At 40.5% G+C, this 27185-nt stretch overlaps 1 protein-coding gene across 1 annotated transcript; it reads left to right on the top strand.

The window, feature by feature from the left end:
* CNN3 (calponin 3) lies at nt 1-26446 on the top strand. The gene is given in 8 exon segments (XM_033093491.1): nt 1-372; nt 20579-20697; nt 20897-20936; nt 20938-20964; nt 21885-22022; nt 22381-22497; nt 24225-24371; nt 25618-26446. Coding segments are annotated over 8 exon segments (987 nt in total). The 5' UTR covers nt 1-315; the 3' UTR covers nt 25960-26446.
* Nucleotides 26447-27185: the final 739 nt, after the last annotated feature.

The following is a 27185-nucleotide window of genomic DNA, read 5'->3' as shown; positions in this document are numbered from 1 at the left end:
CCCCGCGGGGAGGGAGCGCACCGCCCCTAGCCCGCGAGGCGGGAGCAAGCAGCCCTCCATTGGTCGGGCTGGCGGGCCAATCCCCAAAGGCCGCGGGCGGAGGTGGGGGCAGTGCGTGCGGGACTCCGGAGCCGACCCGAGGCTTTGCGGGACCTAGTCGGATCGAGCCTCTTAGGCAACGCCTGCGCTCCTCCGACGCCCAGGGGAGCGACTTTCGAGCCTCTGGCGCTGCGGCCACTCCTCGGGGCCAGGAGCGGGGAAGCCGAGTGGGAGAACCCCCGAGCCAAGCGCAGCCTCTTCCCGCAGCCGATCACCATGACCCACTTCAATAAGGGCCCTTCCTACGGGCTTTCGGCCGAAGTCAAGAATAAGGTGCGCCGGGCTCGGGTGGGGTCCCTACGACTGGGCGGCGCCGGGCCGCGCCACCTCCCGCGCGCCTGGGCTTGCTGGCTTTGCGGAGCGCAGGAGTCGGGGCTGCGGAGAGTGGATGCGCGTCTGTATCCTGTCCTGGGCTGGAGGCGCCGGCCCTGGGCGCTCTCCTGGCTTTGTTCCCGCGCCGGGGGCCGGACGACCTGCGGGCGGGGGGGTTCCCAGCTCCTGGAATCGCGCCGCGCGGGCCTGGGGGCACGGGAGCCGGTCGTGGCTGCAGGACGCGGCCCTCCGGGCAGGGGGCACTCCTGCACTCCTGTACGGTCACTAGCTCTTAGGTGGGGCCGGTCCGAACGGCTGGGGACCCCGAGAGCAGCGCCGGCCGGGGCTACTGCCGACCCAGCGTCCTGTCCCATCCCGATCCCCGAGTCGAATGCAGCCGCAAGCAAAGTTAGGCGGTTACGTGGCCAACGAGGGGGCCCCCATTGTTCCTTGCCTCTTCCCGGGGCCCGTCTCCTCGACCCCGGGGACCCTTCACAGTTTTCCGAATCTCGGTGCCTTGGGGCGAATTGCCGTTTCTGTGGGAAACCGAGACAAAGCCCGAGAGCACCGCTTTGGAGTGATATCATCTAGAGATTAGAGATTTTTTAATTAAACCCTGAGAAATTTGTATACATGAGGCTCTAACGGTATCAAGGGTGCCTTCGTGGATTTCTTTTGTTCAGAGTTAATTTGTGGAGGCGTGTTGTAGTTTAGAGTGATCTGGCTTTGGGTGCGCTCAGTTTTGCCATTTTGCCTAGAAGAATGCGTCGGGTTTATCTTGGGACTTCGGGTCTGGGAAAGAGATGAGAGGCGCCCCCCTCCCCAAATCCTCTCCTTCCTTCCTCCCCCCCCTACATTCCAAGTCCATGACATCAAGGGTTTCTGGGGGGAGAGACCAGCCAATCGGCGCGGAACTGCGCACAGAACGCTCATTGTCTCCTTTCTGCTGTTCTGGTCAAAGCGCCACAAAGGAAGGCCGCTGTGTTTTAATTCCCATTCGCCTCCCGGGAGCCGCTGCCCGTTGGGATGGCCACCGCACTTAGAGTACCCTGGCATTGTGGGAGCTGTAGCATCCCGGTGTTGGGGTGGGGGGGTGCTCGGTCTGTAGTGCCTTATGCAGTGAGGAGGCACACCCTTTTCAAACCCCAAGGGAGAATTGTGGCTCTTCTCATCCCCTGTTACAATCTACGCCTCATATATAATTCAGTTCTTAATAAATTCTGAGCAATCTTTGAAATAAGGAGTTTTAGTCCATATCTCTAAAATTGAAATGTTTAGGTCCTTTATTTTGTCTTGTGCGTGGCCCTTACTCGAAAAGTTTTATGTTGCGTTTTGTTTTTTTATGGTTGACTACAAACCTCACCCACTGAAAAACTTGCAAAATAGTGTTCTTTTCTTTCCAAGATTTACACACGGAGCTTTAAGAATCTTTTCAGAGGAATCTGCATCCCCACACTTTTGAATGTGATACCCTGGCCTGGCTTGTACACATTAATTTTAATTCACTCTTGTGATTCTTGGCTGGCCTCAGTCTACTCTCTACCTTTTGCATTGTAAATGAGGGACTGATAACTTTGGCAGTCCTTCAAGTGACTGGCTTCTCTTAGATGTAAATATCCATATTAATTTCTTTTTGTTGACTAATAAAGCAGCTTCTGCCCTTTTCCTACTTATTTTTGAGCAGACTCTGCCCTTTTCCTACTTATTTTTGAGCAGACTGAAGGGAAGGCATAGACTGAAGCTAGACCACTATTAAGACTTTTTTAAAATAGTAAAACTTCAGTGTTCCGAAACATTGGAAAGTTAGCTATAACTTTGGGTTTATCCCTTTAAGCACCAAACCCCGTTTTTAAATAACCCTTTTCATTTACATGGTCCTTTCAGACAGTGTCCTTTCATAGGAAGTCTTTTGATCTCAACAGCCCTGTGAGGTAAGGAGGACTATCCAATATCATTTACAAATCAGGAAGGGTATGATTTGCCCAAGATTGTAGAAGAAACTTGGAATATTATAAGAATTTTAATTCTAAGAGTGTGTCTTAGATTAGTGAAGTACTCAAGGATCACTATTGTCTGCCACCCACACCCATTTTTGCTGCCCACCTGTCACCTCTTGACATCATGATTACTCCTGTAATTCTGTTTTAATCTGTTCTGGGCTTGGGAATCACATATCCATGCTTGCTGGGCCTTTGTATGAGCTCTTGCATTTCCATTCAGGGCTCAGAACCACCTGATGAGTGAGTGTATGGAACAGGATCCTTGCTTGGTTTGGACACCTTTCAAGTCCTTCCTGCTTTTTCTTTATGTATTACATAACAGATTAAGTCACTTAAATGTAAGAATATTTGTTTTTCCTTGAAACCTCATTTGACAGAGTGGAAAAAGCATAAGTATCCTGAGGAGGCAATGTGGAATGGACCTTGGAGTCAAGCAGACATGGGTTACTGCCCATGGGTTTACTCTGCTACTTACTGCCTTGTATGGTGTTGGGCAAGGTATTTAATATCTCTGTTCTAGTTTCCTAATCAGTAAAATGGGGGGGGGGGGTGGATAATAATTACTACCCCTAAACTCTATGTTGTTGAGATGTGTCTGGCTTGTAGTAAGTCCTCAATGAACTTATGTTGTAGCTTGTTGGTATTTCTTAGACTTGTATATCATTGCCTCTTAAGTAATTCTATTTTCTATTAAATAAACCTTTGGTCTTTCATTTTTGATCTGTGAAAGCAGTTCATCAATGAATTGAGAAAGCCTTTGATCTTAGGTACTTTTAGTAAAATTTCAGGGAAATATCTATAAATGTAAGATACTTGTTTGACAAGATGATAATGCTTGGTAGAATATACTCTTTTTTTTTTTTTTAATGGGCAAGGAAGTATTTGAAACCGCCTTAAAAAGTAGAATCCTTCAGCCTGGAATATGAACGATGTCTCTTTCATAACAAAAGGATCAATAACTTACAATCTACAAAGATCATAATAGAGGAGAGAGTCAGGGAAAATACAGACGCTGATACAGGTTGTTTGGTGAGGAATGGAAACCTAAAGTAATAAAGTCCAACATGTATATACAGAGCCTTGACTGCATCTTGTATGCAGACCCTTGACTGCATTTTGGAGATGAGAATGTAAGGGGAAACATCTCTGTGCCTTATAAGCGGCGAGAAAACGAGAGGTCCTGAGGGGAAGCACGGGCTTTCCTGATACTTGGCTCTGAACACGATACTGGAGACGGGGTAGTTTCCTGTAAAGCTGAGGACGCAGTGAAGCATGTCCTAGAGCAGATGCTTCAGGGAGCTTTTCTTATAGGTCTCTAGGAAACTAGAAGTGCGTTGTTAGGGAGCAGTGGGTGGAGCTGAGATGACCTGACCTTGGTATGTTTTCTGGGAGGGAATACTAAGCATGGAATCGGCATGCACAATCTAACAGTTTTCTGCTCCCGTGGAATGTCTAATTGGAGCAAAGTAGCTCTGAGCTCACAGAATCTGCTTGGTTACAAAATGGTATCACTCAACAACTAAAAACCTTTTTGGGCCCAGTGTCCCATGAGGCCTCGCTGGCCTTCCTGCTCAGTTCCATTTAATCAAGCAGTTGCTCCTAGGGTGCCCCCAATCAGAGTAACCCCAGGATGACTGTGGACTCCAGCTGTAAATCGTACGCTAAGGTGATCTGCCTTGTTTTGCAGCTAGAACACCAGAATCATGGTAAAAATGTATAGATTGGTTTAGCTTATCTTTTTTTTTTTTCACTTTGCAGTTCAGAAATAGGTTTTGAATTCAAAACTTTTTGTTTATTGTCTTTTTGCACCAGGATCAAGCTCTGTTTCACTGATGAGATACATAAGATCTATATTTTGGAATAGAACTTAACACATAGTAGATGCTCAATAAATATTTGTGGATTTAATTAATTGATCCATCAGCAATAGATTTTACTATCTTTAGAAATTAACCCTGTTTGTGCAGTCTATGTAAAGGAATTCTGTAGTGCAAGTGAGATGTTTTTGAAGGATGAGGTGATTTTTTTAGCTTTTTTTTTCCCAGCAGTTTCTCTTATTAGTAATATTACATTGAAAAGTTATTACTAACATGATTCTTTCTTTGTTGCTGAGATTCTTTCTTAGACTCCCAAATTAGGGAGGAACAGTAGAGGTCCCCCCTTGACCAAAAAGGATAGAGAAGATAAAGAAAATACATTTTACTGAATTGAGAAGAGGTGCCATGCTGTTTCTTTAAAATGCTCATATTTATCTACTCTGGAGTATTAGTAAGTATTATTATCAAGCTCTCTATCCTGTGACCTACAGCTACATACTGTTTGTGGAAATTGTACTGTTTGCCTCTATTCATTCTTTCAGATTTCAAAAATAATCTTAACAATGAAGACCTTTCTAAGACTATCCAACCAGAGGTATATTTTTTCCTCCTATGCCTTTTTCCCTTCCAGATGGAATCATGAGGGTTAATGAGTGTTTTTACTTAACAATGTATCGTGAAGCACAATTAATATTATCTGTGACATTAAAACACACACTCAATTGTATGGTTTTGGTTTTTCAGTCGTTATCATTGTATCTAGTGGAGTGAGAGCATGCTTTATTTCCCTTCTCAGTATGACTAGGTCGTGGAAGGGAGCTTGTCCTTCAAACTTTTTGGTGCGTTTCCTTTTATTCTAGGCATTAGGCTCCTACAACATATATACTACGTGCTCTGGTTCTTTTTAACTCTAAATTCATAGCCATCGTGGACTCTTTAACTGTTACTCATATGTACTGTGCTCAGGTTTTTAAGGATTTCTTGAGCCTGGGTAGATCAGCGTTATTTGTAGGCCCTGAAATTTATACAATTTTGGGGTCATCATTACAAAACATACAAAAATGTCTTGCAAATTTTATAAAAACATGACCATGGGAATCATTGTGAACATGAAGATGTTTGGTAGGTCTCCTCCAGGTTCTTCTCAGTGAGAAGGTAGAGCCTAATGGCTAAGAACATGAACCGCGGAGACTGGGTTGGAATTTTGGTTATGGCTCTTAATCTGATTTTGGGCAAGTAACCTGTGTATGTCTCATCTGTAAAATGAGGCTATGGTCATACCCACCATTATAGTGTTGTTGGGAGACGTAAATAAGACAGACAATCCATGTGAAGTGTTTAAAATAATGCCTGAAACTAAGAGTACACACACATTATGTAGTTTTATTTGTTGGCTGGTTCTCTGCTGGTTAGGTTCAGTCCTGTGTTCTCCTAAACTTCCTTTATCTTCTAGATGTTGAGATTATCTCCAGGAATTGGACATTCATGTGTGAATCTGTTTCTATCTGAATGAGGCTTTGGCAGACAAGGAACCATGATGCCCAAGCTGTACCTCTCTATTTCACTTCTGTCAGGGCTGTGATCTGCCCCCAGAGTCCCTATCCACAACTCTTCCCCAGCAGCCTGTGAGGTTTTCCCTCAGTGAAATCCCAGGGTGTTTAACCCTGTTCTCATTCTGCTCCACACTGCCCTCGGGGCCAGGACTTCTGTGTAGAGCTAGAGGCCTTTATTTCTGGTCATGGTATTATTTGGCTTTTTCTTCCTAAAAGATCGATTTCTGTTAAACAAGATACAGCTTTCATTTCTTGGTTTCAGAGAGGGCTCGTATTTCTCCACAGTGACTGATAAACATATTTACCTTCTAGTGCTTAAGCCTTACTTGTTACTGGAGGCTTCTGTGTGAAGCGAGTCCATGAGTTGACAGGACTAATTCCTAGTTTTCCCCATGTGGTAAGAAGGGAACTTCTTCAACATTTTCCTTCTGCCCCCAGGACCAGGAAGCTTCAGGATATGAGGGGACTGACTGTTGGGTGGGTACATCGGCAGTGGGAAGGCCATGGCGTTGGGGATACGACTGTGGGGAAAAGAGGAGGTCCTTTGGGCTTAGAAGTACTCTTCTGGCTAAGTCAAAACCTAAGGATTCATGGTTATTTTCCTTTCTTCCTCATCAAATTTTCCAAGGAATCCTAGATGCTGAGTGGCTAGATGGGGCTGGCTGTGATATAATTGTTGTTTCTTCTCCTCCCCTTCTCAGATGTTTGCATGCTGATCTTTCTTCTTTACCCCAAGCATCTCAGCCTGCTTAGTGCTGCAGAAAGCTCCACAGATGGATAGAGTGTGTGCCTTATTATTGCAGCATTCCCTCCCTCCTTTTGTTTCACGTGGGAGGAAATAGGAGAGGAAATAATCAATACCATGTGTTGTAAGTCTCTTATAATTCAAACATGTGAGTCTACTTTGAATGCAAAAATAGCAACAACAAACATACTTCTAATATAAAGATTATACTTATATTAATCATACTTTGAGCTTGTCAGGCCCTTGGTGCTTCTTAGCAACTGAGCTGGGACCCTAGGGCTGCTTTTCAGAGTCCATAGGTGGACAGATCCTTCCCCTGATGGGCCCATTCTCTGCTTCAAAGACTAACGTGCATTTATCTCTGCTTTTTCCTTACCTTTCTTCAAAGACTTGGATGTTGCATGATTCCCTGCCCATCCACCCCCACCCCAAGGCCACACACACACACACACAGGCATGTGCTTTGCCTGCCAGGCTTTCATGTCCCATTTTCTTCCTCTGGGCTTGATTTTGAAATTTTCTTTTTCTTCTTCAGTGACAGCTCTGCCGTTGACACCCTTTCCTGCCGCCTGTCTTATAGCACCTTCTAAAACATGCATGAGGCAGGCAGCTACTTTTTATAGGGGCGAGTGGAAGAGTTAAAGTGTTTTAATTGAGACATCTCTGCCAAGTGTCTTAGGAACTTCTGAACCATGCTGGTAGTGCCCTTTGAGGCTGCAGATTCCCGGGGGGCTGGATTGAATCCATACTCTTTCCAACTCCACAGCTTACTCACAGTGCATCAGTGATACAGTGATGGTGGTGGTGGTTGCTTCTGTACGCACTGGCACTTCTCCATGAGTTGAAAGGACTTTGTGTTAAGGCAGAGTCTATGCCACCACCCTGCTCTGTTGTTAGTCCTTTTCCTACTCACAGTTCCAAGCATAGTTACCTGTGCCCTAGACTGTGGTCCTCATAGAGTTTCTCTCAGCTGGGTCAGGAGGGCGGGTGTGGGAGAACGTCCAGTGGTGAGGAACACTTAGGCTCTGACGCCAGACCTCGGTCCAAATCCCTGCCGAGCCCTTTGGACAAGTCATCTCTGCATGAAGACAGTACATCTACCTTGGGGTGCCATCTTCCTTACCTCTGAGAACCTCTTCTCTTTTTTATCCTTATTTTGTGAGTGAAATATTTGTTGTGAATATGCATACAGTACCAAGACATAAAAGTAAAGAAGCGAAAATATCCTGTAACCCTTATCTCAACCACTTGTACAACTTTGAACTCCTACATTTTAGAAAATGAATTATAGTCTATTGTATGGATTTCCATTATTTGTTCATTACTGTCCTACTGGTGGATATTTCCTTAAAAAGTACTTGTGTGGAAAAGTGTATAACTTTTGACCTAACATTTACATGTGTTATAGGTATTACCAAATAGCTCTCTAAAAAAATCAGTTTATACTTCCCACCAATGGTACAAAAGAGAAGGAAGATCTCTTGATGTTAAGACAAGACTATATCAGAACAGCCTTGTCAAAATTCAAGTCAATTGCTTTAGCTCTTTATTATCAAGTCTTGAGTCACTGACACATGTGACCCTTCCTCTGTCCGCTCTCCCACCAGACTCCAGTGGGAGTTGCCAGTGAGATAAGGCTAAGGAATGAGAGGGCATCTCTTTTGCAAATTATTTGATAATATAAATCATTTTTTAAATAGAAAGCTTAAATGGCATCAAAATGATCTCTTATCAAAATGGCTATTAAATAGTGTCAAGTAATTGGTTTTTATGATATATTGAATTCAAGAGTATTTAGTATCTGGACAAGAATGGCCAACAAAGCATAGGTAGAAGGACAAGGATTGACATTTGTTGAGCTCTTAAGATTTGTATCAATTAGGTTATTGATTCTTCCAAACAACCCTCTAATGTAAGTGCTATTAATGATCTCTGACTTAAAGGAAACTGAAAGGTGATAGAGATGGGATTCCATTTCCAGAGCCCCTGCTCCTAAACATTTTAATTTGAGGCCAGAACTCAGGAGGATTGGTGTCTTTCAAGAGGAAGTGGAGAAGGCAGACCAAAGAGGAAAGCTCTAGGCTGGTATTGTTGAACAAAAAGCCAGAGGAAGAGAGACTGAAGGGGCCTCCAAGAGTGCTGCAGAGAGGACAGCAGGAGGACTGGGAACAGACCACTGCATTTGGCTATTGAGAAGTTTCTGGTATACTTTGAATGATCATATTCAGAAATTTCCCAGGGGGTGGGGGGTGGTAAGAAGGAGCACTAAGTGAGGAAATGGAGAGGTTTGTCATTGAAATCAAAGAGAAACAGGACAGTGTTTGAGGCTGGCCACATGTTCGATCAATCAAAGATGCCCTTGTTTCAGACAAGACAGGGGTGGTTTGTGCCCATCAATGAACCAAATAAAGGGAAGGTCTTGATATGCATGGTGGGTGGGGGCAAAGTAGCAGGGGGACGAGGGTTCCCAAAGCAAGCTAGAAAGGGGAAAGGAAGAGAGCCAGGATAACACAGAACCTGATGGATAAGACATCTCCTGTTCCATTGCTATTGTTGTATTCCTCTTGCCACGGAGCCACTGGTGTCTGATGGTGTAGGCAGCGGGGACTGGAGGAGATGGTCCAGGCAAGGCCTGCGTGTGGAGCACACGGTTGATTGGCTGCTTCTCTCTGCTGAGTCCCCTCCTCTGCAGCCTGCTTGCTTCTCTGTCCTCACCCCTTGGCACTTGATCTAGAAGGGATGCCAAGTTGCATTTATTTTGCTCCTTTTGCTGGGGGTCTTTAACCAGCCTTCATACCAGTTTCCAGGAGACCTTTGTGTTGGGGTGCAGCACCCTGCTGGAGGACGCAGCGCTCTTTCTCCCTCCTTTTCTGTGCTAGGGTTGCATTACAGTCAGGGAAGTGTTTACTGTCAAGGTGTGGAGGGTGCCATGTGCAGGCTTTTTTTTTTCCTGTTTTAGGACATCTGTCAATCTGTAACTTGATTATTTCCTTCTTTGTCTTGATGTGTAAGAACCTTTGTATAAAGCATGTCTTTGGTGGTATTTGTGTAGGACTTGGTGGATTGCAGGTGTTTGAACCTTACTCCTGACTTTACCTTTTTTCACACTCTCCGTTAAAACCGAATAAACCAAAACTGTTTTTTACCTAATTAAGGTCTCAAAAAGTGAGTATCATATATCTTTGTATGTATATGAGGTAGAATATAATTTTTTTTGAAAAACAGCAAATGGGAAATTACATCTTAATTTAATGGAATGTCATACCTAATTTTCACTGGGGAGTAAAAGTCAGTTGTACCTTGCACAGTGAATATATCTGTGAGACTCCTGTGAAATCTCCGCAGCCAGCATCTGTCCTATGTTTAAAACAATGTGTTTCCACTCTGTGCTTCACTGGTTGTGTAAAGCCACCTCTCAAATGGCAGACTCCACAGTAGTGAGCCGGAAAAGCATTCACGATCTGGATCCAGACCTGGGTCCCCAAGAGGAACTCCCACTTTACTGAAAGCTGACTGAAATGCTGGGATCTGTTTCTCCTTGGCCTCCTCTCTGCCCTTGTCCCATCAGGAGCTCAGAGTAAGGGAGCGGAGTGTGATTTGACTCAGTTTTGGGGTAGGTAGCTGGGAGCACTCAGATGAATGTGGTCAGTGGACGGGTTTCCCAAGTTGATAGAGATGAGCTACAATTTATACTTGGGACAGTGCAGGTGGATTTCATGCCTCAGGTCATAATGGACTGAGACTCATCCTAAGAGGCGAACTTGCTAAACAGTTGACAAAGAGTGAGTGAGTACACATTCCAAAGCTACAGAAAAGTTACTGCCATGATATCCCTTGTAACTATGGGAAAAGACAGAACCCCTTTTTACTATTCATGTGTCCAACTCAAGGTTATTTAGGAGGCACCTAGGGAGCTGCTGAGGAGGTGCAGATGCTTGAACATTTGGAGAACAGCAAAAACTTGATACCTGCAAATACTGTGATGATTAAGGAACAGGCCCTTCAGAATTCTAGAGGTGAGAGCTCTGTTTTCATTCATTTTACCTGGGGCTTCAGTTAAGATCCTCTTTCAGCAAGCTCTCTACAGTGACATAAAGTTCAAGACCCAGCGGACTCCTCTGGAGTAAGAGCATGTTGTCTAGCCAGCCTTCTTGTGGGCCTCTTTCCCAGCTGTGCTTCATTGACACTCACGTGCTGGCTTTCCATTCCTCCATGTCTCTCGTCCATGTCCTCAGAATTTACGGATTTATCTTGGTCTCTCCTTTGACATTCAGAATCAGTCAACTCCCTCGCCTGTATGGCTACATGGAAATAGTTAGATGGTATTTCTCCTGCCCCCAAAGTCCCTTCTAGGTCGTATATAGCCACTACTGGCTAACTGAGTCTCTCCCAGTAGGCTGTCTGATTTTTCTAATCTTTTCCCTACCCAGTTGCTCCTTCTAGAAACTGATTTCAGTGCCCTCTTTCAAAGAGTGGCACCCAGAATTGATCATGGTAATGCCATAGATGTGGTGTAACCTACCAGGGTACAGTGGGGTTATTAACTGCCTCCTGTGTTTGACTACAAAGCCCTAACTCATTGTTTTGATCAACGCAGTCACTTGGTCAGGCAGACAAGGCACCTCCCCATCAAAGGAGGATTCTAAGCATTGTTTTGGCAAGTTGATTTTCCCTGTCTGTAGTAGGGGTGATATTTTATTTAAATAATCCTTTTCTTGGTTACCTCATGAGGCTGTTGCGATCAAACAAATATGACAAGCAATAGTATTTTATAAAGAATTGTACGCCTGTGCAGACCATGGTAGCATTAGCTCTTTTAGGCTCACTGAATAAACAATACAATTTAGCTCTAGAACTTTGGGGCAGGGTTTTGCATGTATGTTGAATAATTTGTTTATTAGGCTGTTGTCTTTCTGAATTCAAATTTTTAAACTATCTGAATTTTACTTTCTGTAAGTTTAAGGAGTATGCCAAGTATTTTCCAAATCGTAAGTTTACCCAAACAGAAGAGAACAGATCTAAATCTCAGCCTTCAGGTACATCACCAGGGGCTCCTCCTGCCTTGACGTCGGTCAGCACAGTGGGCATGGTTGTTCCTTCTGACCAGGCCCCACTTCTAGGGTTACTCAGCTGGACTTAAGGAGGCCCGTGGACATAAGGGACCTTTATCACAAAGTAAAACAAAACGTCCCTAGTGATCCATCTAAGATTACTAGATGGGTAGATCAAGGAGATGTGATGCCTGTGAAAGTCAACAGCATTCAAATGCAGATGCCTCCCTAACAAGGGAGATCTGTAAATCTGGTGTTTTCCTCATCTAGTAATGCTGTCAGTGGATGAAAAATCATTTGAGTCCCCACTGTGTGTCAAGCATGGGCTCTAGGGGTACAAAGACCAATGAAGCCTGTCCTGCCCTCAAGAAGACATAGGCAGGTGTTCTTAGATATGCCCTGCGTACATATGCTGCCTCCTGGTGACGACTGCCCTGCCCCCCCAAGTGCCTGCACACCCTCTAAGGCCCTGTTACTACTGTTTGTCAAGATTTCTCACAGTGAGCTGTTAAATATGCACATCTTTGTTAATCATTATTCTGAGTCTAGATTCTTCTGGGAATTCAGTGTCTATCCTTATTCCCTCCTTGTTTTAAATTAGAACTTTCAAAATCCACTTTTAACTATGTATATCTAAATTTTGTTGTCCGAAGGTCATTTTCTAGGTAGAGAAGACAAAATTGACATTCTGTTGGTTCCACATGTTTCTGTTTGTTAGTTGTACTATTTACTTTGGGCACTGGACCAACTCCTCCTAAGTTATTTTCAAAGCTTTGATTTTTCTGAGTTTCACAGTATTCGTATATTGAGTCATAATGTCTTTGTATTTATTTGAATATATATATATATTTGGAGGGGAAAAAATTGTGCTGGTGCCACATGCTGGTCCCTTGATCGGAAGATCTGCCTGTACCTCTGAAAGAAGGGCTCAACTTGGGCCTAAAATGCTCTTATCTGGCATACCTATTTACCTGAGGCAAATGTGATTTTTCATAGTTTTGAGTGTATCGTGTTGGGGGGGGTCAAGAAACTTTTTCCTTCCACCTTCTAAGTTCTGTCTGGGCTATAAATTAACATGAGACAGAGTAACAGGAGAAAATGCCCAAAATTAATTACATATGTACATATGGGGGTTCCATAAGAATATGAGACCTAAGTAGGCATTGGGCAGTTGAGACTAATATGCCATATTAAGCTAAGGACAAGGGCAGAAGGCAAAGCAAATGTTTGGTAAATGAAGTTTGCTGGGCCAGCTTTAACAGTGGGACACAGAGAGGACTTTGATAAAATGGGCCTTGCTAGGTTCCTCCCTGTCTATCACACTTAGTTCACATTAAACTAGTTATCTAAGATGATAACTCCCCTCCTGGAGAAGGTTCTCTATCTAAATTCTTTTAGGCAGTTAGGGGGAGGGTCAAAGGTTTTTTTCCTGAATCTTGTTTCTTAAAAATAACCAGCTTAAAATATTATGTCAAAAGGCATATTTTGGGGTGGGAAAAGTCTGCTTCCCCTCCGTAGTTATTCCCCATCAAATTTTTAGCAAGTTTATGCCATAGAGGGAGTCTCAGATTCTATAATTATTTTGAGGAAGGCATGCAATCTATGATGACATCGTTGTCACAAATAGAAACTGATTGTTTCTAGAATTCCCATCCCCCTGCCCCCCGTAAGATACAAACCTGCTTTTTCAAAAGTTCTTCATCTTTTTCACTAGCAATAATGTGGGGAGGGGGAAGAATTTGGGGGTGCAAATACAGTCCAAGTAGAGAGAAGAGCAGAGACAGAGTAGGAACAAGTATGGAGATGACGGTGATGGGAGGGACATGTGTCAGGTATTTAGACTGGCCCCTTTGCCTATGGCATGGGTTTCATGTCACAGTGACCCTGGAAGAAAGGAGACTGACTACCTGCGAGAAATGGGGTCACTAGGGTTAAGTTACTTAGGTCACAGTTACTTGAGAACACAGTTTTTGGAAGTTTTTGAAAGTTTGATTTCAAAGCATGTGATCACTAGTCTGTTGTATTCCCAACATGAAAACTTAAACACTTGCAAAGGTATTGACATGCTTGGAGGCTCCATTGTGGGGTTTAAGGTGGGTAAAAAATGCCTGTTCCTTGTCTGGCACAAGGAATCAAAGTGGCAAGTGATAAAGAGAAGGAGGGGAAGAGGCATCTTGATATTTCAGATGGAAATTTCCTATTTTTCTATTTCCTATCTTTCTATTCTCCCTTCATTTTCAATACCCTACTTTATTTTTTTGGCAAATGTCTTAACATAGCTTATTTAATCTTTGTGTCTTTCCACTGGAATGTAAGCTTTCAGGGCAGAGATTTTGCGCTTGAACCCTGCGTGGTACAGAGTAGCCATTTGAAGGACAGAAAGAAGGAGTGATGGAAAAAGCAACTGAAGGAAGAGTCCAGGACACATAGGAACATTTCAGAGAGGGAAGCTGATGTTGAATGTGATTTTACATGGAGAGTAAAATCTCCATGGAGAGACCACCAGAGATTGTCCTGGTGGTCAAAACAGGGAGACTGGTGAGAGTTGAGAGTTCAGGCATGACTGAAATTTGGAGAACACTGTTGTAACCACCAGAGATGGAACCTGGAATTGTCTGCTTGCAGGTTTTATCAAGTGTTGTGATGAGAATATATTGTAAGAAGGAATATATGGGAAAGACATGTCTCCACTGTTTAGTAGATTCTCAAATATCCCTGGGTGTAAGCAGGCCCATGAGACAGTTCTTGGGCACATATATTACCACTCTGCCTCATGTCAGGTACACCCTGTGTTTTTACTAAATTGCACGTTGGCTGATGCTCCCTGCTTATTGCCGAGAAGCCCTGTAAAACAGTGCAGGGGCCGCACTTCAATCAGTTGTTGGGATGGTTTTGGAAGCTTGGTTTCCCTCATTACTCTGTACCCCTTGTAGGGATTGAGAGGGAGACTTCACAGACCTCAGTGCCTGGGAAGGGCTTAGGCCCTGGGACTTGTGTTTTGAAGGGGATTGAATTCTAGTGCTGCTTCAGACATGATTCACTGTTAGCAGGTAGGAGCTTACGTCTTAGAGGGGAATAGGACTTGGGGAGCGCTGTGAAGAGAGACCTGTTCTTTTTACTTTGTCTCAGTGTTTCTCGACTGTTTTCATCATTTTCCCAGAGTCTTTGTAGATGTTTTTCCTAATTACTTCCCAACCTCCATGAAATTAAATACAAAGAGTCAAGTTTGTTGGAGAGGGTCACATATTATTGTAGTATCTAAGGTTGTCCCCTCCTTGGGGGACAGTATCACCCCCATGAGAATGCATGCTCTACATACCATTTACCTTTTTTTTTTTTTTTTTTATTAATAAGTGTTATTTAGAAATCCAAAAGAAGGTCACTAGCTTGAGAGGACTGAGCTGCCTTTGAACCTGAGGGTGACTCCAGACTGGTGCTCTAAGCTGTTCTGCGGAGAGAACTGTAGAAGAGCAGAAGGCTGAAGCCACCCTGGGCATGAGCTCAAGAGAAGGAAGACAGGAGCTTCTAAGGACGCCAGGGATGGGAGCAGAACAGGAGCACAGAAAGGGAGGATGATCAACTGGACTGAATGTCCCAGAGGCTTTTTTTCATCTTTATTTTTATTTGCCCTTTTTATTAATTAAATTTATTAGTTAGTAACATTATGTAAGTTTCAGGTGTATAATTCTATAATATATCATCTGTGTATTGCATTGTATCCTCACCAACCAAAGTCTAGTCTCCTTCCGTTACCATATATTTGACCCCCTTTACCCTGTTCAGCCGCCCCCCTCCCCCTTTCCCCTTTGGTAACCACCATACTGTTTGTGTGTGTCTGAGTTGTTCGTTTATTGCTTTCTGTTTTATATCCCTCATGTGAGTGAAATCATATGGTTCTTGCCCTTTTCCATCTGACTTATTTCACTTAGAATGATATTTTCAAGATCCATCCTTGGTTGTTGCAAATGGCAGTATTCTTTGCCTTTGCTTTTTGATTTTGTATTTGGCAAGGGGGATGCTGGTGAGCTTTAGTGCGAAGCCTCCAGCAGGTGTTCTCCTCTGTACAGAAGTCTTTTGCAAGTGTACCTTGACGTGAGAAGGGTGGAGAGGCACTGCTTTAGGGCATCTGGGTGTTTAGGAAAGGAGGCACGGGCATTGAGGAAAGGGGCTGCTGTGGACTGGAGAGAACAAGGCGGGAACTCTGAAAGTCGCTGGGGAAGGTCAAATAAATCTTGAAGAAGAGTAAAGAAAATGATGTTTATAAACAACTTGGAAGAGTGATTTCTAAACAAATTAGAGTAAAATTTCCATGAGGTATTAATGAGAAGATTAATTTAAGCTAACTTTCTTGTTGCAAGAAAGAAAATGTCAGCATTTTCTGCTTGACATTCAGAAATTAAAGGTTTTTAGATGAAAACAGTGAATAAACTTTGTGTCAAAGCTTACTTTTTATTTTTATATTTAATTGCTCTCAGTCCCTGGATTTTAAGATACATATATCAAACCGTTCAAAAATAACCTCTGTAGTTAGAGATATTATGTATCATATTTGCTTGGGTTGTGTCTGATATATTATACTTTTAAAAGAAACACTTAAGATTTCTGTGTCCTGTGGAACCCAGCTAAGAGGCAATTTGGAATTGATTTTTTTTCCCCTAGACAATTTTTTTTCATTTTAAACTTTTTTAAAAAGAAGTACATATTTGTAAAGCTTGAGTTTTAGTTAGCTGGCTTGACTGCAGAAAGCTCACTTATTTAAAAATATTAGCAGTATTTGGGTAGGAAAACCCTAAGGCAAAACCAACAGTGACATCACGTGGATGCATACCTAGTTTTCATTTTAGTTTACCACTTGGGACCTTGAGCTTTGCATGTGTGTGTTTATGAATTTTTTCTGTCCATGTGCTATTACATTAAATCTCAGAGACAAAGTCAGCTGTGCAGAGCCTCACCCTGTAAACTAACTAGTCAGTGGTAGAGTCATGTTTGAGCCCAGGTTCATCTGACTTCAGTCCTTGATTTTTCTCTCATCACTCCCTTGATGAGAACAGTCAACAGAGAAGATGAAATTTCCTCTCTGGTGTTCCTACTGGGATAGTTCAAGTTTGATCTGTAGCCACTTTGTGGTTCGGGCATGGTGTTGGATCTTTCAGACACTTTTTGAACAAAGGAAACATAAATATGCTTTTATAGTTTTTGTTTAAATACTTGGTCTCATTGGTTAAACAATTATCACCACCACCCCACAAAACACCCAAAAGCCCTCCAACATAACTTCCATCTCTACATTGGAAAAAGTGAAGAGATAGAGTTTTATTACAATTTTTGCTGATTGACTAAATTGTTTAGACAGCTTAGAATGAGAAGAGACTTAGTGTACTCATTGAATTCAGCTTTCCCTTTTTTTTTTTTTTTTTACAATGTCCACTATATTTATTCCATACTTGGTTGTCCGACATCTACACACCATTTTTCACTTTCATTTATTTAAAAATTCCACTTGCCAAACAACAATGTCCACTTAATTAAATCCATATTTACCTCCTACCTACAGAGGCATAATTCTCTGTTCTATTTAGTGCATTGTTGGATGTGTGGATAGTGCTTTTCCCCTCTCGTATAATGACTTTGTCCTCTACTGAGATAAACTCAATGGAAAATTCATATGAACCTCTGTATAAAATGGTGTGGATGAAAATAAAAAAAAGAAAATGTATGCACATGCTTAGATACACATACATACACATTTACTATAAAGATGGGGATATAAGTATAGGCATGGTTTTCGTGTATTTATATACCATCTGAGAATGGTTTTCATGAACTACACTCTGATAACCCACTCCATATTTTCTGTGGTTTTAGCCAGTGTATCAGATGGTTCTGTAGGATCTTCACTTAGTAACAAGGAAGACCCAAACTTTGATTTCAAGGACTTTGTTGTTTCGATCGGTATTGTTTTTGATGGTCTTCCATAACAGTACTGTTGACATGACAGGAGGCACATCAGCAGTCCCTGGGTATAGTCAGGACTCATATGATGCTATCTTGTAGCTTTAACTTTGTTTTTTCTTAAAATACAGAGCCAATAATCCCAAGTTAAAAACCTAACTTATTACCTCTTTACCTAAAAACATTTAGATAATGCTCAGCTTCCACTCAGTGGCCTTATTCATTTTCCCCATGTGCAAATATTGTTATTTGGAGAATATAAATTTCTAACAAAGAACAGGAAACAATTTTTTAGAAGAAATTGAAAACTATTATTAGAGCATAATTAAATCAGCAACATTTCTCATTATGTGCTTATTATATGCTCCAATACCTACGAGTATGTATGCCTCTCATTTTTCTCTACTTTTTTTAACATTTTTAAAACTAGTTTCAAGTATACAAAACAACATAATGATTAGACATTTATACCCCTCAGAAAGTGATAACCCCACTAAATCTGCTACCGATCTGACACTGTACATAGCTATTACATACCATTGACGTATTCCCTATGCTGTACTTCACATCCCATGACTATATATATATATTACATATATATAATTATAGTTAACATTCAATATTTTATATTAGTTTCAGGTGGCTAGGCATTTATATAATTTATGAAGTGATCCCCCCCAGTAAGTCCAGTACCCATCTGGCACCCTACATAGTCTTTACAACATTAATTATATTCCTCATAATGTGTTTCACATCCCTGTAAACTATTTTGTAACTACCACTGTATACTTCCTAATCCCTACACCTTTCTCATCCATCCCCAAACCCCCTCGCATCTAGCAACCATCATTTTTTCTCTGTATCTATCTGTTGTTTGCTCGTTTATTCTGTTCTTTAGATTCCACATATAAGTGAGATCATATCGTATTTGGTCTTTCTCAGTCTGACTTATTTCATGTAGCATAATGTCCTCTACGTCCATCCATGTTGTTGCAGCAGCTTTCTTTTTATATAGACAGTAAATGGATCAGAAGTCAGATGAATTAACAAATGGCCCCATAACGAGATGGGTGGAGCTAGGCTCAGAGCCAAGGCAGACACTACACGCACATACCCTAGCACATCAATTTGTTTTTAGGTTTATTGAAATGCATCTCATAGTTGCAAGTGCTTCACTTTGAAAACAATTCAACTTAGAGGTTGCCTTCCATAGTTCATGCTGAGGGAGTACTAATTTCTCCTTTCTCTTTTTTGCTTGTTCTCTTTCTGTCCATTACCCTCCCCCCCCCAAATTTTTTTTATATAGAATTTCTTCTAGCCACTTATAATAAGACTCAAGTGTGAAAATATAGTCAAGCATTAAATCCTTTTCCACCAACTTATTCCATTTTCTAAAGGTGCCATATGTGAATACATGTGTTTGATATGTTGGGAGATGTATTATCTAAGAATACTTATTGCAGGTGTAATAGGAATAGTAGCTCCTTCTGCTCCAGAGGCCGGTGTGTCCCTGTGGCAAAACCTTCCAGCACCACTATGTCCTCCATCCCTGTTCCCGTGTCCAGATGCCCTTGGAACCCAGGCTGGCAGGAAACCAGAATAGATGTGTGATTTTTAGGGGATGGAGATACCAGGGGCAGAAAATCACCAGACATTAGGTACTAGCTTATTTACATTGTGCCTAAACTTATGTTTTATAAGCTAACCTCCAGGCCAAAATTGGTCTAGGAAACGTTGCACAGTGTTAGTTAATAATATAAGTTCAGTGAATTTCATTTGTAATCCTGGTTAAGTAAATCTACAATGTAAACAAATTATCCTATTCTGTCAAAGGGGTAGAGCCATTTTTCTAACTTGGGAGGAAAATGCCCATGATGAAGAACTGCTGTCTCCCTAAATGACACAGTCATTGGTGAAATCATTCTCCCTCCAGGGGGAGAGGGTTCCTCTGACTGGTGTAGACTAGAACCTGAAGGACTTCTTCATGCATGACAAAAAGGTCATCATCCCATTTTGTTTCTTTTCAGTAATTAAAACTGAATCATGTTTTGTGAAAGTAAACCTTTCTACATTATTTCCATTTCCAAGAGTGTTGTAACTGCCAAGCTCATCATAATCTCCACTGGCTGCGTGATGTTGGCATTTTCACCTGTGCTAATGGGAAGGAAAATGACACACAAACTCCTTTTACCCAGCTGTGTTCTTCTCCTTAATAACTCTGATGGACCTGCCTCTTTAAGGACCCTAGTACAAGAACAAGCTTAAGAACTTGAATACATGATTTTTAACCATCTTTTGTATAAATTTTATTGCCTTTTTTAAAAAACTGAGGTTTATGGTCTTATGAAGGGATCTTTCAAAACCTGTGGTAGTTTTAGCATGTACAGTAATAGTATAGCATCAGTGTCAGTAAATTGCTTTCATTGTAGAATTTGTTGTAAGTAAAGAATTAAATTTTCTTTTAGTTTTATTAAATGTTTGGATGTCAGGTACTAAGGGTCCAAAAGTAACTCTGAGTAGTCTAATTGGATATAGACAACATAAACAGAGTCGTAGAATAATTAGTAGTGAGGGGGAGGAGGAGAGAGGAGAGAGAGAGAGAGAGAGAGAAAAAAGAGAGAGAGGCCCTATAGAAGGCATAGAAACACCAGAGTTTTCCAGACAACAAAAACTGTTGATGATAACGCTTTGGCCACTTGCAATACTATATAAAATGGTTGAATGCGTCAGAACCCTATAATCCTTGGTGTGGTGCCATATTGTAATATGCTATGAACCCTTTTCACTTCCTTTATCTCAATCCATATTATTTTCTCAGTCCCCAGCTTCTCTCCACATGCTGTTCAAATTTTATGTAACACTTGACTTAACCAAAAAACATTTTTATTAGTTACTGAAGCTTTACTAGTGGGTTAGATTAGCTAATGTACTCCAGTGAGTGTAATTTACTGCGTGTCACAGCTGTGGTCTTAATGGATCACAGAGCAAGTCATAAGTCAGCAGTTTCTGATGATTTAGTGAAAATTCTCAAAAGTAACTTGCGTTTCAGATTGCTTCCAAGTATGATCACAAGCAGAAGAAGATCTTCGCAATGGATAGAAGAAGTGACCGGCATGAGCATTGCACCAACTTTCAGCTGGGCTTAAAAGATGGCATAATCCTCTGCGAGTAAGTTTTGACTGATTTGGCCATTTCTGTTCTTCTAGTGCTTTCCATAAGCTGCTTTCTTGCCCTGCTTCCCAGTCCAGGGTGTGAAACCTTGATATTCTACAAATGTACATCCTTTACTGATATTAAAGGAACCGACTTTACATACCAATCCTCTATTGTATGACCAGTAAGTAAGGTGTTACACTTTTCTTTTCAGACTCATAAACAAGCTACAGCCAGGCTCTGTGAAGAAGGTTCAATGAGTCCTCATTAAACTGGCCTCAGGTAACAGCCAAACAAGCAACCTCTTGTTTTAGTTGGTTAATCTTTATGCAGCGAAAACTTGATTACCATTTAAAATAGACAGTTTAGCAGAAATTTGTGCACATGGCTATGTTTTTACCATGTATTCTTAATGTTTCCATAATTACTTAGAATTAGTTCTATGATTATTAGATGTTAACCTAGAATTTTTCTTACATTTAGTGTTTGTCATCTCAGGGGATTTGACAGCTTATACAGAGAAATACAGTCTAGAACATAAGAAGGACAAAAGAAGGAAAAAGCAAGGAATTTAACATAACTAATGGCTAACTGTAGAACACGGTATTAAGCATAGTCTTAGTTTATGAATATGTATAATTAAAGTAAAATTGCATAATTTAGTCTTGAGTATGTATTTTGAGATAGAATAAGCATTTAGTAACCACAAATTTACTTTTAATTAAATTAAACATAATAAATTATTTTTTTAATACTAAAATAAAGCTTTTTTTATTAAGCATTGTGAGTTGCCCTTGCAGCAATTCATTCTTGCACAATCCATGAGTTAGGGCAAACTCCCTATCAATTTACGTAAGATCCTACTCAAATCTTTCAGGGAGGGATTGGGGAATTATATCTCGTTTCTGATTACTATGTGACACAGAATTCTTAAAAGCATGTAAGGAAGAACTTGCCTTTGAGGAAATGAAAAAATTTTACTGCTTAAAAATACTATTAAGACCATTATGTGACCCAATATGAAGTACTCTTTTTACTGTTTTCCTTTTCCAGAGTGAGCTGTACTTAGTATGTATGGTCAAGAGTCCTTGCCCGGTGCCTTTCTGCCTAGAGTCTTGTATTGAACCGTGAGGACGTAGAAGTCTTAGATAATATGAATGTCATTATTTACCTCCAAAAATTATGACTCTTTTTCTTTATAGTTGGAGAACATTGGCAACTTTATTAAAGCTATTCAGGCTTATGGTATGAAGCCACATGACATATTTGAAGCAAATGATCTTTTTGAGAATGGAAACATGACGCAGGTTCAGACTACACTGGTGGCTCTAGCAGGTCTGGTACGTATATGCCTTTAATGGCTCGTTAAAAAATTCCCACCATGTTGATGAATTACCTCTTTGCTCTCCCATGGGAGTTCAGACTAGGCAGGAAGGAGCCCATCTCTTTCATAATTATTAGCTTTGTGGAAAGGCTACTGACATCAGCTGCCTCATACAAGAGAGCTTAATTAGAATACTCACATTTTAGAGGTACAGTGTATTACTGAATGGTCTTAAATAAGTTTTTAACCCCTAGTTTGGATCATATCTACATGCATGGACTATATCATTTCTTTGTTGTTACTTCTGTAAAATTCTGTTGGCAAAATCTTCATTTAATTGTTTCTTTTCAGTAAGTATGCATATTTCTGTCTAGGCTAAAACAAAAGGCTTCCACACAACCATTGACATTGGAGTTAAGTATGCAGAAAAACAAACAAGACGTTTTGATGAAGGAAAATTAAAAGCTGGCCAAAGTGTAATTGGTTTGCAGGTAAATAATGTGGTATTGCTTAATCAGTTATTCTATATCATTAATTCTCACCATGCAAAGTGTCTCTTACAAGTAAGGAATAGATAAGACTATAATGTAGGTTTTTGGAGATAAATATGTGGTTTATACAATGTATGTCCAATTAAAGCTCATGAGACAATGATGATTTTAGGAGAAACTTAGGCATGCCATCTGACTTGACAGTTTTTCTCCAGGAAATGATTTCCCCCCTACTTACATACTTACTTTTTAAGAAAATGCACTTTATAAATTCCTAAATGTTATTGACTAAATGAGGCAGTTTTTACAAAACCTCAATGCCAAAGTCATTTATTTAAACTAAGAAAGCACTATACACGCACTATTAGAATTTGTCCATTTAATTTCTCAGAAATACTTAGTTTAGGTATTTTCTTTCCTTTCACGTTGTTCCCCAGAAAAGTGTCACAAAAACACCATTGCTAAATGCCCAATATGCTATGGGCTTTACTATCTGACACCTGCTTGATACAGTGCCTCTCTGTCTTTGCTGAGTCTGTGTGAGATGGATTTATTTTTATACAGTACAAAATTGTATCAGTGTTAAGAAATTGGAAACTTGAATTTCCAGATAGTAGTCAGTTGGTTAAATTATGATAACTCTGTAAAAAGAACTAGTAATATAAAAATTATAGACAAGAATTCAAAGATTAAGGAAAATAAATCAGGTAATAAAATTCTATGGTCAGTGTTACCACAATTTTATTTAGAAGATGCATGCGCATTTTTTTATGTATATGTATATATTTATATGCATGTGTATTTATAGCTACATACACAGACACATAAGGTAAAACTAGAAGGATACATATAAATGCTTATCATGAATATCTGGGTGGTGGGATTATAGTGATTCCCCCTCGTTTTTTGCCTATATATTTTCTGAATCTTCTCCAATGAACATGTTTTACTTTTAGTAATAAATTTTTCCTGTAGTAAATCTTTTTAAGGAAAAAAGACCAACAGTAGAAACGTGTCCCCAACCTGTAGAACAAAGTGTACTGATTGGTTGGTTCTGAAGCCGTATTACCCTCAGTGAGGAAGGGAAGTTAATTATTGTTCCTCTGAACTTGGTTGAGTTCACATTCTTCATTCTGTGTCTGACTCCGAGTTGGAAGAATAAAATGGGACATGAGTTGGAAGAATAAAATGGGATTCTTTTCCCATGAAAATGTGGATGATTTTGATGAAGCTTAAAGAAGCTCCTGTTAAGTTGCCCGAGAAGACATCTAGCATTTGCTACCATATTTTAAGCAAAACATACCTAGAGTAGAAAAGCATGTTGCCTGGCTTCTGTCCTTTTAAGTGGTTGAAGCAGGTACCCCTTAACTTGGTTGTCTATGCTACGGAGAATAAGGGGGAAGAGTAACAGAGGAAATTAATTATCCATAATTCAGCCACTGTAATAACTTTTTGTGTCTGTCCATCCCTTCCTGTTGTGCATGTTGTTATACTGTTAATTACGAAATTTTTATATCCAATGAATTGTTTGAAATTCTTCTTTTTAAGATGAGCACCTTGAACTTTGTGCAAGCATGAAGGAGACTTTGTATCTAGTTGACCACAGCTTCAGCACAGGAAGGGACTTAATCGTGCCACTTCCATCTTTTGAGAAGAACAAAGTTTTCTATCTCGTATATCTTGCTAACTTCTGGTAATAGTGCTAATTTTATTTTTTAACTTAAAAGATGGGAACCAACAAATGCGCCAGCCAGGCAGGTATGACAGCCTATGGGACCAGGAGGCATCTTTATGATCCTAAAATGCAAACCGACAAACCTTTTGACCAGACCACGATTAGTCTGCAGATGGGCACCAACAAAGGAGCCAGCCAGGTAAGCAATCCCTTTTTATACTTGCAGCAAAACATACAAAAGGGCTATTTCAGTGAGCAATTACGTTACTCTTATTAATTAAGTTCAAAGTAGGTGTATTTTATGTGGTATATTTAGAGTATATTCCTTTAGGAAAGGAGGTTTTGCTGAGAAAGCAAAAGAATGAAAGGATCTTTTCTGTAGCAGCACAAGTATGGTGTGTGTGCATGGCTTTTGTTGGCAGTTAGAACAGCTGGCCTTTCTACCCAACCAGAAGAAAAAAAAGTTTGTTACAGTGTTCTTGCTCCAAATCCAAGTAAATTGTTCATTCTGATGCTTCTGACTTTTATTTTTAAAGGCGCTCTTAATTAACTTGGTAGGTAAAATTATTATCTGGTGTCCTACTAAGAAGTGTTTTTGGATAGCATTCCTATTAAATGTGTGGATGTGAGTACAATAGATGGAAATGCAGGTGGTGAGAATGCCAATATTCGAACACCACACAAGATGGAATTATTTCCTTGTTGACTGACCACCATAAGGGAATCTCATAAGGAGGTTCCCAGACCCATTGGTGAACAGACAGGTCTCATGTCTAACCAGAGTGTGCTTGTTTTTAATGACCCCAAGAGGAGATTTGGTGTTGTTCACCCTTTATGGGACACATCCTGCCACGTGTGGCATTGTATCTCTCATAGCTGCCACTCAAGTTTGCTTTTTTACTGACTTAAATGCGGAAGTGTGTGCCTGACACCAATGGAGAAATGATGTATGAATTACTGTACTCTGAAAAGGAGGTGAATGGCTGTTCTGAAGAAATGGCTCTTCTGTGTCTCAGCCTTTTGAAGTTGGTAACCCAGCTCCTGTATATGATCATAATAGACATTCAAAGGTAACTTTCAGGTGTGCCAGCATGATGCTTTGTTTTTATATTTTTTATGTTTAATCCTCCACTAAATCCAAAGTAGGTGGTATTGCCTCCATTTTACCTATGCAAAAACCTAAAACTAAAAGTAACTTGCTTGAGGCACATAGCAGTTCTATAGCAGAGCAAGGATTTCAAGGCAGGGCGACCTAATTCAAAAGCCAATGAATATTGCTTTGTAAGAGAGATTCACCATCAGGATATTTTGGTAAGCTAGCTTTACGCCTGAACCAAAGGAAAGTTATTATATTAGTATTCACATTCAATGTAATTTCATCATTTATAAAATATTCACAAGAGTAGATTTTAGCTGCTCTTTTCATTTTTATACTCTGATTGTAGGCGGGGATGTTAGCACCCGGTACCAGAAGAGACATCTACGATCAGAAGCTAACCTTACAACCAGTGGACAACTCGACAATTTCTCTACAAATGGGTACCAACAAAGTCGCTTCACAGAAAGGAATGAGTGTGTATGGGCTCGGGCGGCAAGTATATGATCCCAAATACTGTGCTGCTCCAACAGAACCTGTCATTCACAATGGAAGCCAAGGAACAGGAACAAATGGGTCAGAAATCAGTGATAGCGATTATCAGGCAGAATACCCAGATGAGTATCATGGCGAGTACCAAGATGACTACCCCAGAGATTACCAATATGGTGACCAAGGCATTGATTATTAGATTCACAGAGAGGAGCTCAGTATTTAGCCCATTGTTTTTATTCAGTGAGAACCAAGCTAGCCTTGAGTAATTTTTATCTTGTCTTCCTAAAACACTATTATGCTTATTGTACCTAAAACAAATATTGCCTTACATACATTCCTTTTTCCTTTTTCTGCCTCTTCCCTAAATAGTTGCCTTTTAGTGCTGTAATGGTTAATTCCTACAGCATAACCAATAACTCGCATATGAAGTAAAAAGGAATACTGTGAAAGGGGAGTACTCTTGTACAGCCAATTCTTTTATTACAGATCTATGCATTTTTACAATCTTCTACTTAAATTGGTGTTTTCAAATAATAGGAAGCTTTTTTTTTTTTTTTTTACAGTTTAGTGTCTGGTTTCTATGTGGAAGACTAAACTCATGCTTATAGCTAAGGTGGTGTTTGCCAGCTAAATTTAAGATGCAGCATTTTAGAAATTTACATATCAATGTTTCTACAGTATTGTTTGCTTTTTAAATAAAATCATGATCGTGTGCATTTGTGATTATATGTGTACTCATTCTCTCACCTGAGCTGACAGTATCTTTTCAGAGGTGTTTTCTAAAGGAGCGTGTACAAAATCAGCCTTCAAACACATAGGTCTGGGTGGTGCATGTGTTCTTCCTGTTTGTGCCAATGTATCAATGTAGAGTTGCTGTTTTCTTCAACTGTATTTATTGCTGCATTTCTCAGCATAAACTATCTCATTGTATTTTTTATAAATAAATATTTTTTTGAACATTCATATAAGACGGGCTGATTATTTTAAAAAGCACTCTTTCTTAGTTACTGTTATAAATAGGCACTGCAACATTTCTTTATTTAATCCACATAACAGTGTATTCTGCTTGAGACAGAGACCTAGAAGAATGAAGGGACCTGCCTATTGCACACAGTAAATGGGAGCTAGGATTCAAACTATTAGTGGACCCTTATTTATTCTGGTTGTGATTTGGCTGCCCCAAGTTTATCTTAAATCCAGCTTGGGATAATCATCTTCAAGAACATTGGTGGAAATAGGGCAAGGGATGCATTTTATATTCATCTCTTTGGGTGAATAAATGTTAATAAGAAACCCATGGGGTGGAGTCAAGATGGCAAAGTACTCTTGAGTTTGCCTCCTCCCATGACCACATCAAAATTACAAGAAATTATAGAACAACCATCACTGGAAACCACCAGAATACTAGCTAAACAGAATTCC

The sequence above is a fragment of the Rhinolophus ferrumequinum genome, chromosome 22 (genome assembly GCF_004115265.2).
Source record: "Rhinolophus ferrumequinum isolate MPI-CBG mRhiFer1 chromosome 22, mRhiFer1_v1.p, whole genome shotgun sequence".
NCBI lineage: Eukaryota > Metazoa > Chordata > Mammalia > Chiroptera > Rhinolophidae > Rhinolophus > Rhinolophus ferrumequinum.
This window is presented reverse-complemented; position numbering and strand designations above follow the sequence as displayed.